General features: G+C 39.7%; 1 protein-coding gene across 2 annotated transcripts in view; it reads left to right on the forward strand.

Moving 5' to 3' along the window:
* Positions 1 to 17429, forward strand: part of LOC113111932 (ankyrin-3-like) — a 159008-nt gene that overhangs the window by 17135 nt on the left and 124444 nt on the right. The window contains exon 1 of one of the 2 annotated variants that reach the window (XM_026277177.1): positions 13793 to 13811. The exons of the other annotated variant lie outside the window; for it this stretch is intronic. Within the exon in view, the coding sequence (XP_026132962.1) occupies positions 13809 to 13811 (3 nt within the window). The 5' untranslated portion in view covers positions 13793 to 13808. Of the gene's footprint in view, positions 1 to 13792; positions 13812 to 17429 lie in introns of those variants that run through there. 2 annotated transcript variants of the gene reach the window in all.

Here is a 17429-nt window from a genome sequence, read left to right on the forward strand (position 1 = left end):
GCCACTGTGCTCCTAGTGAAAAAAGTCAGTCTGGAGCCCTGTGATGTAATACTGATTTAATACTATTGGAGTGACAATCATTTAAAATGAATTAAAATTATCGGCAACACTACAGTAAGGGTACATGTATCCTAATTGTAAAGTGTTACCAAATGATCAATCAAATGATCTAATATATGATTTATATATTAATATTAATAATTGTCATAGAAAATTTTTAGGGCCGATTCATAGTCAACACGAGAAACGCGAGCAAGCAACGCGAGCGACGCGAGCGACGTGCTCCCTTTCATAGTCTAAACAGTGAACGCAAGCGTCACGGGTGATGCGTGTATGCAATACACCGCTCACGCAACACGAGGTAGTAGAGTCGGGTGATATTAGTAGAGTCGGGTCGTGTGATATTCAGATCACAATGGCAACTGAAGAGGAGTGTACTCTGTTGCTGATGAACTATCGTATAAATGTGGATGAATACGTATAAGTTCGCATAATTTTTCCACTTCGGCCGCCAATGTATTCAAACCTTCTTCTTCTGTAAACACAATATACTTGAATTAATGTACAATACTTGCAATGTCGCCCCCACCGACAACGCATAGTATTGCGTGAATCGGCGCGTCGCGTATCAAAAACTAGGACGACACATTTTGCTACGCACCGACGCATAATGGCGGCCGAAGCGTAACGATGCGTAGTCCCGGGGACGCGTATGTGTACAGATGCGTTGACTATGAATCGGCCCTTAGATTGCATTTACAACAATTCTAGAATTTTTTCTCCACATATTTTTGTCTTTACTTTTTTACATTCACTCAAGACAAACAGACTTAATACCTTGCCAAGATTGCGTTTTCATCAAGAAATGAATTACCACGAGTGGTTTCTATTTAGCTTAGCATAAATGTGCATGAGAGTGACTGATAGAAGCTGTCTGACATTGATATTATTGATACTCTAGGAAAACTAATTTATTTATTTTTCAATTTTGGTATCAGTTTGTTAATAAATGATATGACTAATCAATTAAGTTGTCATGCATTTTAAACAGAATGGAGTTGTTCTAGTTTTGCTGTAGCACATCTTTGCTTTCAGTGTAGACAAGGTGTCAGAATGAGCAGAAGCAGCAGTGACCATTATTTGTGTTCACTGGACTAGCTGAATTTAGTTTAGTTGCTCCCTCGTTTGTTTGTTTAGTTTAAATGTAGGAACACTAGGGCTCTGGAAGGTTATAGATATGGACAGAATGAGTTTGCTCTGGAGTGCATGGCTGAAATTAAGGTGATGTAATGGTCAACAGGAACACTAGTGAGTCTGAGTATGGAACGTGATTCAGTTAAAAAGCGCTGCTGACTCATTGTGAAACTTGACTGAGATGTAAGTTCAAGCTTGTCATCTTGCCAAGAGATCTAAATTCTGCTGAAATTATAGCAGATTAACAGTAGAAGTAGCATGGTGTTATTGTGTTTAGTGTCTAGTAATTTTGTGTCTAGTAATTTTAAAAAGCAAATTTTCACTTTTGGGTGAACGGTTCATTTTATTAGAGAGAATTGTATGCAATATTCACATTAAGGGGTGTGTATCGTTTACATTTTATCGATACATACTGTTATCTATACTAATTGGTGCAAAAACATATGAAGTTGTTGAAGTTGAAGTTATTTTACCTATGCTGAACTTTTGCAACTTTTTTTTGTATTAATGTTCTTCAGTCAAGAGCAGTGAATTATTTTTCTCTTTGTGTTTTATTTTATTAACGTTAAAGGAATAGTTCACCCAAAAATGACAATTGTGTCATCATTTACTCACTCTCAAGTTGTTTTAAACCTGAATGAGTTTCTTTTTCTGTTGAACATAAGTTATTTTAAAGAATGTGGGAAACTAAACAGTTGATGGTCCCCAGTGACTTTCATATTATTATTTTTTTACTACTATCAAAGTCAGTGGGGACCAGCAACTGTTTGCTTACTGATATTTTTCAAAATATGTTATTTTGTGTTCAGCACAAGAATAAATGTATACATGTTTGGTATAACATGATTGAGTAAATAATGACAGAATTGAATTTTTGGGTGAACTATCCCTTTAATGACAAGCTACAGTATGTTTAATACTGTCCCTTTAAGAGATTCACACACTATTTCTCTCTTGCCTATTTACTTTCACTTTATACATAATTAACTGTGTTTTTATGTAAACCTTGTGTGTTTTTGACAGTATTAGCACAGTCAGATGATAACTAACTTAATTATCAGGTGCTGTTTGACTGGCATTTTAGTGTATGTACGCTTCGGGTGGACGTGCTCTGAATAAGCACATCTTAGAACAGCATCCAAATAAAATGTTTCACCTGCAAGGCCTTAAAGCACACGCTCACACAACACATGTGCTGGATATCACACGAATGTCGAGCAAACGTCGTCCACATATTCCAGTGAAGGGAAATGACAAGCAGCTTCTAATTCGTCGTTAACATTGAAGTATACGGAGATTAAGCAACACAAATATCGATAACAGTATCGTTTGTCTTGAAGCTTATCGGTACTCCGGTATCGACTCAATTATGTACTGGACCAAAAAAAAAACGGTTCTCGGTAGCCATCCCTATTCACAATAAAATGTAAACAGCCATACAGGGAACTTAAAGCACATTTATAAAAAGTTTTTGTTCGGTATTTTGTGCCAGCTGAGACCGGTATTGCCCGTGGTAAGCGGACCGGACCATTGTGTCTCTGGCACTGTTTTACTGCAATAGCTTTCTGCCTGCTGGAGGTGCCCCATCTGTCCCGGGAACAGCTCTCCTCCTGAGCGTCTCCGTCACACACCTACGGGAGGGTCACATTCCACGCCAAGTACACAGATCTGGTTCTTAGTTGAGCATCCTTAGTTTGGATGCTTCTGAAGGTTTGTAGTGATTTTGAATAATGGGAATTAATTTTATGTTTTAGAATTAGAAGGTTTGTTCAAATGTGCAAGCATGCATGGGATTTGAGAGCAGCAGCATACATTTTGTTAGTTTTTTTCCTTCATAAATCCATAAGATTTGGAACATACAGTAGCAAGTCATGATGACTATATATATTTTTATAGTACTTTTATGATGCTATTTGTAAGGCTGTCAACTTTAGTCATTTAGTCGACTAATCGGTCGATGCCGTTATGCAGTTATATATTACTGTATTCTAAATATAATTAGCCTATGTTTTATCCCAAACTTTAAATGCTTTAATTTAGGCTATTTTATAACAGTGCCACAGTTTAGCGCTCCACGTGAACACTCGGGAACCGCACCTGTAGCTGGCTGCACTGTTGTTTCGCGTGTTTTTTAGTAAGGAATATTTTGCTGTATTCATTCAGTTAGAATGCTACTTGTTTTGGCTTTTTGTCTGGCTGCATTTTACAAAAAAAGACGACAAGACTGTGGAGTTCGCAAGCTATAAGCGGCTTAAAGCTAACGACCAATATGACCTATCACCTAAAAGTGCTAAGCGAGATATAAATGTGTCAGACAGGTTGCTCTGTCTAATGTCGAAAAGAATATACAGCCTGTATAAGCGAGAGCTTTTGTTAGGATTTTTCATTATTTGGCAGTTTTAGCAGTTATGTTTTGTAGTGTGCGGTGTGGTCAGGTGCATGATTGTGACTGTGTCTGTAGACCTTGGACAGAGCTCTTCACTTTGCAGTTAAAAAAAATCACTTAATTTTCAAAGAATTGTATTATTATTATAGTTTTATGTATTATTGATGTCTTTTCGTTGTTGTTTTTTTTTTATAAATGCTCTATGACAATTGTTTAATAAATGTTCAATCAAAATTCATCGCATATTTTTTTTTTTTTTTGTCAACTGATCGTTACGCAGGACAGGATTTTGGTCGACTAAGCATTTCTTTGGTTGACTACAGCCCTAGCTATTTGTATCTTGACAGCAAATAATCATGGTATGCTTTCATTGGAAAAGAACAGCATGAACATTCTTCTGGACATCTGCTTTTGTTTTCAATAAAAGAAAGAAAATATTATAGATTTGGATTCCTTTATTCACCAATAATTCACCTTAACTTTGGTTTTCATTGATAGTGCATATTACTCTAAGGTTGGTTTGGCCGTTGCAGCACAGCCTCTCAATTAGCATGAGTAAAGTCCTCTTTAAATCCCCAGTTAACTTCCTCCAGGATATATTTGAGTCATAGTTATATGTTATACAGTTATATGTGGGTGTGAGCAGCTCCTTATCTGAGAGCAGTATTAATGTGGGCGATTACATGCGATGTCTAACAAATCGTTATGTGCAAGATTGTTGTCTGCGTGACACAACAGCAATGTATGGACATAGACTTAAAACTTAATTATGATTGATTTAGGAAATTATATCATAAGAATTAGCCTTGGGAATTAATCCCAATGTTTGGAGAGCATGCTTAGAGTCTGGAAGAATAAGTGTTAATGCTGCTTTTTCAATGTCCCATTTCCCAGATCTGAGATAATGAAATAGTCTGGATGGGGCCTGTAAATGTTGGCTGCTAGAGCATCTCTGACTCGATAGCTATTTCCTCCCCTGGCAGCAGTGCTCCCTCAGCCCATTCGCCATGCACACACACACACACACACACACACAGGAGGCAGTTTTTACATAGTTTGTGTGTACGGTGGGTGTGGGAGAATAGAGACATTGTGTTGATCATGTATTTTAACGTGTTAAAAATTGTTATACCATTAGGGCACATTGTTGTATCCTTTTCAGCATTTAGAAAAACTGGCTCCAAATTCACCTAAATTATATAATTGGAATATACACTCACCGGCCACTTTATTAGGTACACCTGTGCAATTGCTTGGTAACACAAATTGCTAATCAACCAATCACATGGCAGCAACTTATTTAGGCATCTAGATGTGGTGTAGACGACTTGCAGAAGTTCAATCCGAGCATCAGAATGGGGAAGAAAGGGGATTTAAGTAACTTTGAACGTGGAATGGTTGTTGGTGCCAGACAGTCTGAGTATTTCAAAACTGCTGATCTACTGGGATTTTCAAGCACAACCATCTCTAGAGTTTACAGAGAATGGTCTGAAAAAGAGAAAATATCCAGTGAGGGGCAGTTGTGTGGATGAAAATATCTTGATGTCAGAGGAGAATGGGCAGACTGGTTAGAGATGATAGAAAGGCAACAGTAACTCAAATAACCACTCGTTACAACCAAGGTATGCAGAATACCATCTCTGTACACACAGCACATCGAACCCTGAAGCAGATGGACTACAGCAGCAGAAGACCACACCAGGTGCCGCTCCTGTCAGCTAAGAACAAGAAACAGAGGCTACAATGCGCACAGGCTCACCAAAATTGCACAATAGAAGATTGCCTGAACATTGCCTGAAACTTTGCCTGAAAATTGCCCGGTCTGATAAGTCTCGGTTTCTACTGCGACATTCAGATGGTAGGGTCAGAATTTGGCATAAAGAACTTGAAAGCATGGATCCATCCTGCCTTGTCTCAATGGTTCAGGATGGTGGTGGTGGTGGTGTTATGGTGTGGGTATATTTTCTGGAGACTTCTGAGTATTGTTGTTGACCATGTCCATCCCTTTATGACTACAGTGTACCCATCTTTTGATGGCTTCTTCCAGCAAGATAATGCACCATCACAAAGCTCGAATCATCTCAGGCTGGTTAATTGAACATGACAATGAGTTCACTTTACTCAAATGGCCTCCACAGTCACCCGATCTCAATCCAATAGAGCATCTTTGGGATCTGGTGGAACGGGAGATTCACATCATGGATGTGCATAATATTGTGATGCACAACAAACTAACGCCCCTAGTAAAAAAATAAAATAAAATATATATATTTATGTGTGTATATATATATATATATCCATGATTTATCTTTCTGTCTGATTGATGGCCGTCAGCGGTTGGGTAGAAGACAACAAATGTCATCATTCCACACGATTGTTATTGTTTTGGTAGTGCGCCCTCTAGTGGCAGGTCATGCAACCTGGACCTTTAAGGGTTGTTGATTAGACATAAAGCGACAACAGCAATATGTTCAAAGACGCAAGTGTGCAATAATTATTAACTTGTAAAATTATGTTATGTTAATTATGTCAGTTATTTTTGTTCCTTGCAGTTAAACTGTCAATTCCAAGTGTATTTCAGCACAAGATAATAGTGTTTGGAATGTTTTTTTTGAATGACTCATTCTGGAAGTTACATTGTTACACAGGTAGGTGGTGAGAAATTACTCTTTATAATGTGAGTTCTTGAATAATTCAACAGAGGCTGAATTTAAAATAGCATGCTACTTTTAGCTCTCATATATCAAATACCACAAATAGTATGAGTAGTAGGTGATACTCTAAAATCAGCATAATTTATTCAGAAACAAAACAAATCTTTGAGTTACACATCCAACTTATTCAAAACACAGTTTTGTAAAGAAATAAAATTTAATTTTATGATTAAGTAATTGAATCATTCATTCAACTGATTCATTTATGAAAACAATCCTCTGTGTTGTAAGTGCTATAGCTGTGGTTTCAAAGAATTAACATTATTATTAAAACTTTAGAGTTATAGTTATTGTCTTTGATAGCAAGAAATGGAAGCTTTAGCCTAAGTTCTGCCAGGAAGACTCAATCACTTCGTCACTAATTACCTTCATCATTATCCAATCACGTCTTTATACTCCTGTATAAAAGATCGTACTTACACATGTTTGAGTTCGCAGATGCCAACGCGACAACAACCGCAGATTCCGACGCGATTGTACTTGCTCAAGCTGTTGTGTTTATTCATCTACTTGCTGTAATTAAGTTCGTGCCCCGCAAAATATCTAGAGTTCGACGTTCCTCTAAGATGCACACGGGATCGTTGGCTTAGCTCTGTGTCGCGGTGATTATCTGCAGTCGTTTGTGTTGGATGATTTACAAGCTTTTCTCGGCAGAGGATGTGAACATTGGCGGAGTTCCGTGTGCTTCCAGGCCAGGGTTGCCAGGTTCTCAAAACCACCAGTTACTACAATAATTAAAAAAAAAAAAAATAGCCCAATCGCGTTCAAAAGGGATTTATCGGTAGAATTCACATTCTAGGGGCTATATATAACACTCTTGGGGTCACCTCAAACCCAGGACAGAAAAGGCAACCCACAAAAAAAAAAAAAAAAAAAAAATACGGTCTTGGCAACGCTGGTGCTTTCCGAGATGTCGCGTCAGTGCTGCTTGGGTCTCAACACCTGAAAAGACTTTGGTCTCAATCAACAAATATTCATCTGTACGCTCACGTGAACCTGCAGGAATGAAGTTTCTCCGGACCAGCAGACAGAATTAAGGCTGCCAGTCTCTTCGGCATCTCGCCTCCATCACTTCACAAGTCTACAGCATTATAAGTATCATTTTGTTCTATGCACTTGCGGCGCCTGGGCATTAATTTATTCTCTGCAAGGATTTATACTTGCACGTTCAAATAAAACACTGGGTGTTTCGTGCTTGTTTATTGACTTGCACAGCATAATTAAGATGTTGATCATAGTGCATGCAATTTTCTGAATTTCTTCGTAATGCGGCACTTTAAGGCTCATCATAAACGCTACAATCTTTATACTGATAAAGATTTTTCGCATTTCAAAAAAAAAAAAAAAAAGCTCTGTCTAGCACACTTGTGATTCGCTGTTTTAATCCTATGCTTTAATATTTGTTTATTCAGTCTTTCATTTGCGTTATTCCTGAAAGTTCATACTCTAATGGGATTCTATGGTTGCAGATGCAGGGAACCGCTGCTCTCACCTCATCTTTACATGGCTTACTCTTGGGCTAGTGAATTATGAACACTGGATCTACCAAGCTGATGCGTATATGGACCCTTCTTTTGAGTCGTAGGTAAGATTCGGCTCAATGCTCACTGCTCAGTCAGCAGGCATATATTACTCCACGTGACACGAGTTGCTGCTGACCTTATTCCAGAGTAGTGACATATCTCCAGTTTAAACCGAATATTAATTAGCAGGCATGGTTTGTTTGCACTCCTGGTCTCCGTCTCAAGGCGCGGTCGCATTAGACTTTAAACAATGGAAATTATTTCGAACGCCACTGCGAATATGGGCGGGAGCAAGATAAAACCGTCTCCCCTCAATTATCACAAGATGGATTATTACATGTTTGCTAGCACTGTGTCTTTTGCAACGGCGTCGAAAGCGTTTTATTATATTGTAACGTTACTCTGTATCTCTCTATAAATATATACACCCTAAGGGGAGGAGGGGGAGAAGAAAGAAAGAAAAAGAAAAAAAAAAAAAAAAAAAAAAAAGATATATATAACGTTGTCATTCCAATGTATCACCTGTTCCCGTCGACACTACAAACCATGCAGCTTTTCTTTTATAAATCTTTTAATGTATTATAAACTAGGACCCTGTGCAACAGCTAAAGTATATAGCGCTTCCTTTTTGAATTTTTGTACAGAGGCCATGCAGCAATGTATCGCTCTTCTACTGGTCCACATCCTCACGTTATGCAAATTCCCTGGTCAGAGTTCACCAAACTTGAACTTTGGAACGCAGCGAAATGCAAAATTTTTCGCATAAGCTCGCGTTTCCGGTCCGACGCATTCGCATGCGTATGAATGGAAGTCAATGGAGAGAAAAGTGCAGTGTGACCGCCCATCACTCATAACTAACTAACGGCCGGAGGGGCGCGTTAAGTAGGTTCTGCTCATGATGTCAAACTGACGTCATCAGAAAATTATTCGTTACAGGGTGGAAATATTCAGAATTTGATAAGATTGCCAAGACAAACAATGTTTAATTGTTTTCATCAAGATTAGCAATGTGTGCTAGTAAGTCAATTCGATTTATGCGTATTTTAAACTTAACCTCTGATACCTCAACTTAATATTATTAAAAAAAAAAAAAAAAAATTGGGGAGTGACAGTTAAGGGGTTAAGCTACAATCAAGGCTTGTTTATATTCGCGCATCTACTGGTGTTGGTTCATCACTCTTACTCGGCTGTTGCGGCTTTCACTTTACACTTTAAACTTTCAGACAGCTGTGCCCTCAGCCAACCCGGATTCTTCAGTCTGCCCTCCGTTAGCAGACATAATACTAAACGAAGTGCTTACGTCAGCTGGAAATCACATTTCTAAGGCGTCGCTCCCTCTACAATCAAGCCTACACGTTTGCATGGTCCGCTTCTAATGTTTTTCCTTCCAATTTTTGCGTTCCTATTCTAATTTCGACCGTTGCTCCTTTCTTGTCAAAAAAAAAAAAAAAAAAAAAAATCGCAATTTTAATTTCTATATTCGCAGACTCCTTGCCAGCATCTAATCCACGCTAAATTTTATAATCAAATTTTCAAGCCTTTTGGTTATTCAGTTCTATTACTACTTGAGGGGTTAGCTAAATCTTCCAACAAATTAAAGACAAATGTCTGCCTATTACCCTGCCCATATTGCAAAATGAATTACTTCCATCTGCTACGGCCTTCCTTCAAAGTACCTCAATATTCTTCTGGAGGCAGTGTTTATCTGCTTTCTACAGGGTATGCTTCCAGGGGAATTCACTTCAAACCAATCAATTTGATCCTGCTCGCGGCATTTCCTTCAGATCTATGATTCGGACCAAAAATTCTTCACACTCTCCTCAAGCACTCAAAAACCGATGTGCAAGGTTCTGGAGCCACCTTAACAATTCTAAAATCAATAATCCTGTCCCTTCTCTGCATGGTGAAATTTCTTAAAAATCCGACCTAGAATTTCTAAAACGCACCAGCTCTTTTTTTCCTAACGGAGCCCCCTTTCCAAGGCTGTTTAGAACTCACTTAACCACTGTTCTCAAAGCTGCAGTCTATCTACTGGCCATTCATTCAGAATTGGGGCAGCTACTTCAGCAGCTGAATGAGGGATCTCTACATCAGCTGTTAAGATCATGGGCAGATGGTCTTCCTAAGCATTTGAATCATACATCAGACCTGATTCAAAACCATTATTGAAGCTCAGCAAGCTCTCCTGTAACTAATCAGGTAAATTCATGCAATTACTGGTGGTGGTGTTACTATATCTGTATGGTCTTTCAAGGCCTGTCTGTGTCTGCCTATCGTGGCTATTTCTGTACGGTCTATCGAGACCTGTCCGTGTCCGGCTATCATGGCTATTTTCTGTACGGTCTATCAAGGCCTGTCCCATGTCTGCATATTGTGGCTATCTGTGTCTGGCCTATCGTGGCTATTTCTGTACGGTCTATCGAGACCTGTCCGTGTCCGGCTATCATGGCTATTTTTCTGTATGTTTTATCAAGGCCTGTCCCATGTCTGCCTATTGTGGCTGTCTGTGTCTGCCTATCGTGGCTATTTCTGTACGGTCTATCGAGACCTGTCCGTGTCCGGCTATCATGGCTATTTTTCTGTATGGTCTATCAAGGCCTGTCCCATGTCTGCCTATTGTGGCTATCTGTGTCTGGCCTATCCTGGCTATTTCTGTACGGTCTATCGAGGCCTATCTGTGTCTGGCTATAATGGCTATTTCTGTACGGCCTATCGAGGCCTGTCCGTGTCTGCCTATCGTGGCTGTCTGTGTCTGGCCTATCGTGGCTATTTCTGTACGGCCTATCAAGGCCTGTCCGTGTCCGGCCATCATGGCTATTTTTCTGTATGGTCTATTGAGGCCTGTCCTGTGTCTGCCTATTGTGGCTATTTCTGTACGGCCTATTGAGGCCTGTCTGCGTCTGCCATTGTGGCTGTCTGCGTCTGGCCTATCGTGGCTATTTATGTACGGCCTATCGAGGTCTGTCTGCGTATGCCTATCGTGGCTAATCATGGTCTATCGAGGCCTGTCTTGCGTCTGCCTATCGTGGCTGTCTGCGTCTGGCCTATTGTGGCTATTTATGTACGGTCTATCGAGGCCTGTCTGTGTTGGCTATCATGGCTATTTCTGTACGGTCTATCGAGGCCTGTCCGTGTCTGCCTATTGTGGCTGTCTGTGTCTGGCCTATCGTGGCTATTTATGTATGGTCTATCGAGGCCTGTCTGTGTCTGGCTATCATGGCTATTTTTCTGTACGGTCTATCGAGGCTGTCTGTGTTCTGCCTATCATGGCTATTCTGTATGGTCTATCGAGGCCTGTCTGCGTCTGCCTATCGTGGCTGTCTGCGTCTGGCCTATCGTGGCTATTTCTGTTGGTCTATTGAGGCCTGTCTGTGTCTGCCTATCGTGGCTGTCTGCGTGAGGCCTATCGTGGCTATTTATGTTGGCCTATCGAGGCCTGTCTGTGTCTGCCTATCGTGGCTGTCTGCGTCTGGCCTATCGTGGCTATTTATGTACGGTCTATTGGGGCCTGTCTGTGTCTGCCTATCGTGGCTGTCTGCGTCTGGCCCATCGGGCTATTTATGTTCGGCCAATTGGGGCCTGTCCGCGTTTGCCTATCGTGGCTGTCTGCGTCTTGCCTATCGTGGCTATTTATGTTCGGCCTATCGAGGCCTGTCCGTGTCTGCCTATCGTGGCTATTTCTGTTGGTCTATCGAGGCCTGTCTGTGTCTGCCTATCGTGGCTATTTCTGTTGGTCTATCGAGGCCTGTCTGTGTCTGCCTATCGTGGCTATTTCTGTTGGTCTATCGAGGCCTGTCTGTGTCTGCCTATCGTGGCTATTTCTGTTGGTCTATCGAGGCCTGTCTGTGTCTGCCTATCATGGCTGTTTCTGTTGGTCTATTGAGGCCTGTCTTTTTCTGCCTATCGTGGCTATTTCTGTTGGTCTAACGAGGCCTGTCCATGCCTGCCTATCGTGGCTGTCTGTGTCCTGCCTATCGTTGCTGTCTGTGTCTGGCCTTTCTGTAAAACTTAAGAAGTTTAATCTAACGTCATTATACTGGTCATGCTAACTCTCTTTCTATTTCTTCCAGGAACCTTAGGATTCACAACTGGTGGGTATACTTCATCTACTTTTTTTGGGGGGGAAGGCCGGCCCCGTCTGGAGGTCTCATAATCCACCTAATTTTGGGGGTCTGCTGCGCCCCTGCCTTCGTCTTCAGGCAGGAAATGCAGATTCGCTACCCTCGGATTACGAACCATGGACGGGGCCTTCCGCCAAAGAAATTTATAATTGTGCTCGCTGAGCTGTCAATAAATGTATGCTTCGTACATTCCTCTATCTCCCGAGTCTTTCTGGTAGAAATGGAAGCTTTAGCCTAAGTTCTGCCAGGAAGACTCAATCACTTCGTCACTAATTACCTTCATCATTATCCAATCACGTCTTTATACTCCTGTATAAAAGATCGTACTTACACATGTTTGAGTTCGCAGATGCCAACGCGACAACAACCTCCACCCTCCCCACCACCACCAGGATGGTCCTGTCCTTACCTTCCAGGGGGGGTCTGCTGCGCCCCTGCCTTCGTCTTCAGGCAGGAAATGCAGATTCGCTACCCTCGGATTACGAACCATGGACGGGGCCTTCCGCCAAAGAAATTTATAATTGTGCTCGCTGAGCTGTCAATAAATGTATGCTTCGTACATTCCTCTATCTCCCGAGTCTTTCTGGTAGAACAATAACTATTAGTATCCACACCAATGGATACATAAATAAATAACTACTTTCACTAAGCACAAATAATATTTATATACTTAATTTTAGTTCTACAATGACAACTCTAGGAAGGAGTGCCATGGTAATGTACATGACAATCTTAATGTATTTGGTCTTGGTGGAAAAGATCTGCGCTGCTGCTGAGGCAAGACTTGCTACTGCCAATACATCCACAACATGCTGTTGTGAGCATGTAAAAAATATTGCTGCTGCACATATAACATATGAAATAACCCCCATATAGCATACATGAATCACCCAGTAACAGGTGGAGCTGGGGAAGGTGCAGGAATTTTGAAGTGCTGCAACTGCTGCTACAGCAAGCACTAAGCCTAAAATTTGAATGTTGAGCAACAAGCAGATTGGCTCCAGATACAAAAAAGAACCAGTCATTTCCAACCAGTTGCGTCTTGTGATAATGATGTCATTATGTCAAATTGAGTTTGACCTATCAGACTGCACCATCTAGAATTTCATGACAGAAATTTGGATTTAATTGGACCTCAGCATAGTAGTACACAAGTACTCGTGACCAAATAAAAAGTACATTTTGTGTCTCTGCAGCTAATTTTGAAAAAATAGGGGTTTATATCCTTAATTATGTGTATCAAACAATATGAATTACTGTCAGCATTACTTTATAGAATAGTCTTCGATTTTCAGTCTTAGGTCTTAGCACATGGATGGCAGTGATTATAAAAGGTGTTATGTGTTTGTGTATGCAGTGTTGCCTGTGGAGTGGTTCATGGTTGTGTGTGTGTGTGTGTGTGTGTGTGCTGTGCTATTTGTAGCTGCTGTGTGCTCATGTCAGTTGCCTAGGAGATCCTTGGCGGAGTCCCAGCAGGGTAGAGGAGCTGACCTCGCCCATGGAGCAGAGATACTGAGAGAGCCGGGCATATCCATCTAGTGCGCCTGTCTGTCCTTCCGCAACATCCTTCCCCCTCCTGGGAGATCCCGTTCTGTGACACACACCCAGACACCTGCTCTCCTTAGAGACATGAGAGTGCAGCGCCCCCTGAGCTTGCTTTTACAGGCTAATGCCTGCTTAGCTCCATGTTAAGTTGTTTATCTCCTTACGGTATATCATGGTATCATGGTAACTCCTCACTGTGTATACAGTATAAGTGTCCTGAATACACACCCCTCTGTGTTACACACCAACCTACACACCGCGCTTACCCCAGTTCTGTTATAACACTTCATAGCAAACTCAGTCATGTAAGGGCTTGTGATGAGAGATGGTAAGTCATTTCAAATGGGCTAAATATCAGTAGAGGTGCTTTCCGGGTGTGTTTGTAGTTGGGATTTAGTTCATTAATATATCCAATCAGGCTAATAAGGGACATAGTAGAGCAGTAGTTTGTAACTAATAATGGATGCTTGTAGTAAAATGGTGCTTGATGTGAAAAATTACTTTACGGATTTAGGGTGTTAAATTTAGCTGATACTCATAAAATGCAGACATTTTTAAGATTTACAAATTTGCTAAATTAAATGAACGTTTATTTTTATGGTATGTTTGCGTAAATTCTGTAAAAAGTTTTTAAAAGTGACATCTATAACTGTGATGGTAATCATCATTTGGCTGAGGTTTAACTGTTGGTGGATTTTGTTATATGAATGTTACATTTGAGTGTTGATATTGAATATAGATTTTTTTTTTGGGATATTCTGTCTCTCTTCAGCAAACAGCACTATTAGAAGCCTAATTTTGTAAAAGTGGAACTAAGCCAGTGGCTGGGCCTGTTTTCTGAGCGATAGAGTGCAACAAGTCCCCTTTTTTTTTAGCGGCTTTGTTTTTTTGGGGGGCATTTCCTCACGTAATATATTTTTAACTTTATAAAAGAGTTACAAAGCATGCCATCCAGCTAAAAGGTAAATCCCAACATTATAAAGTTTGATTTGAAGCAAAATGTATTTGAAAATCAGACAAAAGGGCAAAGCTGTACTTTATTGAGGAAAATGACTGTAATCCCATGAAGTGCTTCCAGAATCATGGGTAATGTAGTTTTTCACAATTTTTTATTTTTAATTCCACTGTTAAACATTTTAAAAAACTTTAAGATTATGCAGGATGATGGCGTCAACAGAACCTTGCAGCTCACATTGGCATGTCTTCAATGGTTTCTAAATTATTGTTAAAGATCAGTTCCCCTGTGGAGAAAATTAATGGGATTTAAAATTCTGAAACCTTATTATATAAAAACAGTCATTAGTGGTGTTTCTATTTTTAGACTAATACTGTTGCACATACTTAGGTTTAGGGCTGTGGTTCACCTTTTGAAATTGTCATTATCCTTAATCTTAGTCAATCATGATTAAATGGAAAAAGTCATGGGAGCTTTATTGTTTTGGACATTGGGGGGCAATGGAGGCAAAAAGGTTGTGAACCACCGGTTTAGAGATTTAAACAAACCCTACCTTAGCATTCAACTCACATTCTGTTACTCATCCAGCACATCATCCTTTGTACTACATGTACTTACATTATTTAGAGAGTTGCTCTAAAAATTTTCTAAGTGATTTACCTTTTTTTAAATGGGTGGACGGTAAAACAGCCAAAAAACACACAGAAATTTGAATGGAGGGATCAGGGCCATATCTAGTCCAAAATATAATCAAGACTTCAGGGTGGGCCAACACACTTGCAACTGCTAACCAATTCCCTAGCAATAACCCTCTAGAAACTGGCCTCGCTGCAGTGAGTTTTGCATAGGTGAGCATTTCTTCAGAACATGCACAAATCTAGTTATATTTGCAATTGTGTTTGGTGCAGCTAGGGGTCCAGAAATCGCTTACAACAGCTCTAAGTTATTCATCTTTACTGCAGATATACATCCTTCAATATAGTAGCTGAAAATGTTATGAATAAGCAAAAGAAAAATAAGATTTTACTAGTTTTCCAAGAGCACATTTGAGAAAGCACTCAGGCTGACACAGCATAGGCTTTATAACTTCAGTATTATGTTCCCAATGCATAAGGAAACAAATGCAGGCATGACATTTCTCTCTCTCTCTCTCTCTTTTTTTTTTAGAGGGCTTCTGTAGTTTAGTTATGGACCATAGATCTGTTAATTCTTTACTCTCATGTTTTGTTGAGAGTGACTTACTGTCTTGATGTCCCAGAGATTAATCTAATTGCAAAGTAAGCCTCTTTTTCCTTTAAATTCGTTGTTCTCAAAATGCATTTGACAGATATTACTAAAGCTTTAAATCACTGATGTATCCCAAAGGCATTCGCTATTCAGTCATCCAGTACAGTAACCGCTTCTGCTTGGGAATGAGTAAGTGAGTGAGCGAGTGAGTGAAGTAGTAAGCATTTATTTCTGTCATAGTGGCATAAAGGCCGTTGGTCTGGAAACAGAAATCATAAGAGCAGCTTTTGAAATGCCGATGGATTCAGTGAGGTGTGATGTGAGGGGATGTTACTGTACCTGTGCTGGAGTCTCCATAGTGGACGTGAACTCACAAGCAGTTCTACATCTGTGTGTGTTTTAGCATGATGACTAATTTTAAATCATTTTAAGATTTATTTGGGTCTTCTGGAGTCCTGGCCCCCTAGTTGAAACTTAGTAATGAGACTTTTGCTTTAGTCCCATGCTTTTCAGAGAAATCTCACATCTCTTCTAGATTTTCAGAACAAATCTCAGCAAAATCTCCATTTGTGCTCAAATTGGAAAAAAATACCAAAGTGTGAAATCAACTAAAGCCTGTACAGACTACACTATTGTTTTTTTTTTTTTTTTTTGGTTACGACAGTCACTTGTGTGAGTTTTATGTGATTTTGTCCTTTCGTGAACAAGAAACATGTCAGATTATATGATGCTACACGACCATTCTTCGCATGTCTTTTTAACAATGTGTGTGCTGTCATTGATACAGTGGGACTAGACAGAAGGTGCTACTGTACGAGTGTAAACAAACAATGGCTAGCAAACAGCGTGTTTTGCCAGTGTTGTCTGTGTTGTCATCAGTAAAGCCCAAAAAACAAAGAAAACCTGACAATGGAAACAAATCTGGATGGCACGAAGAGGACTGTTCGGACTGTCACAGAGAACTGAAGTAAAATAGTTTTTATTTGACCTTTTTTCACTGTCACGACTCGCGGTACTCCCTCATCATAAATGCAGGAGTATTGTTGCTGTAGCTTCACGAACATTTCCTCCATTGTAAAATTCCACCTAGCAGGACCGTTACCATTGTCTCAGCTAGTTTGAAAGCTCGCACAAAGACACTTCTGTGCTCCTATTGGCCAGTGATGGAATTTGTTGTGTACGGCGAAAAAAAATTTAACATGCTAGTCTTTCTGTGTTGAAGCATTGCAAAAGTGTTGTGCACTTTGACACGCTACACGAGATGAAATTATTGATGATGCCCATTGTCATATACAATTCCCCATGACACCCTACATCAAGCAGATTTTGGCAAAATCAGGCTAAAATCATGTAGTCTGAACAGGGCTTAAAATTTTGTCTTGAACATAGGCTCAAATATTTCTTGTTAAATTCTCTCAAAAGTATTCCAAAAATGTCTCCTGAAATATGAAAAAAAAAAACTTTTAACATTAATTAAAAAGTTATAATACACACAATTAGTACAATACATGCATACCAAAAATAATAATATTTGATATTTTGAAACAACATTTGAATTTTGAAAGATCATCAGATTAAAACTTTAATAAAAAAAAATCTAATTTAAAATGATATATATTTTTAAATGCAATTAAAAAACATTTGAATAATTTAAGTTGCAGTTTTTGCAATACTTGATGCAAGACATTATGAAATATAGTGATGCATAATTTTTTAATAGAAACACAAAAACCAAAGGTTTTCATTTAGCCAAAAAAATAAAAA

This window comes from Carassius auratus, chromosome 12, assembly GCF_003368295.1.
Source record: "Carassius auratus strain Wakin chromosome 12, ASM336829v1, whole genome shotgun sequence".
In the NCBI taxonomy this organism is placed as follows: domain Eukaryota; kingdom Metazoa; phylum Chordata; class Actinopteri; order Cypriniformes; family Cyprinidae; genus Carassius; species Carassius auratus.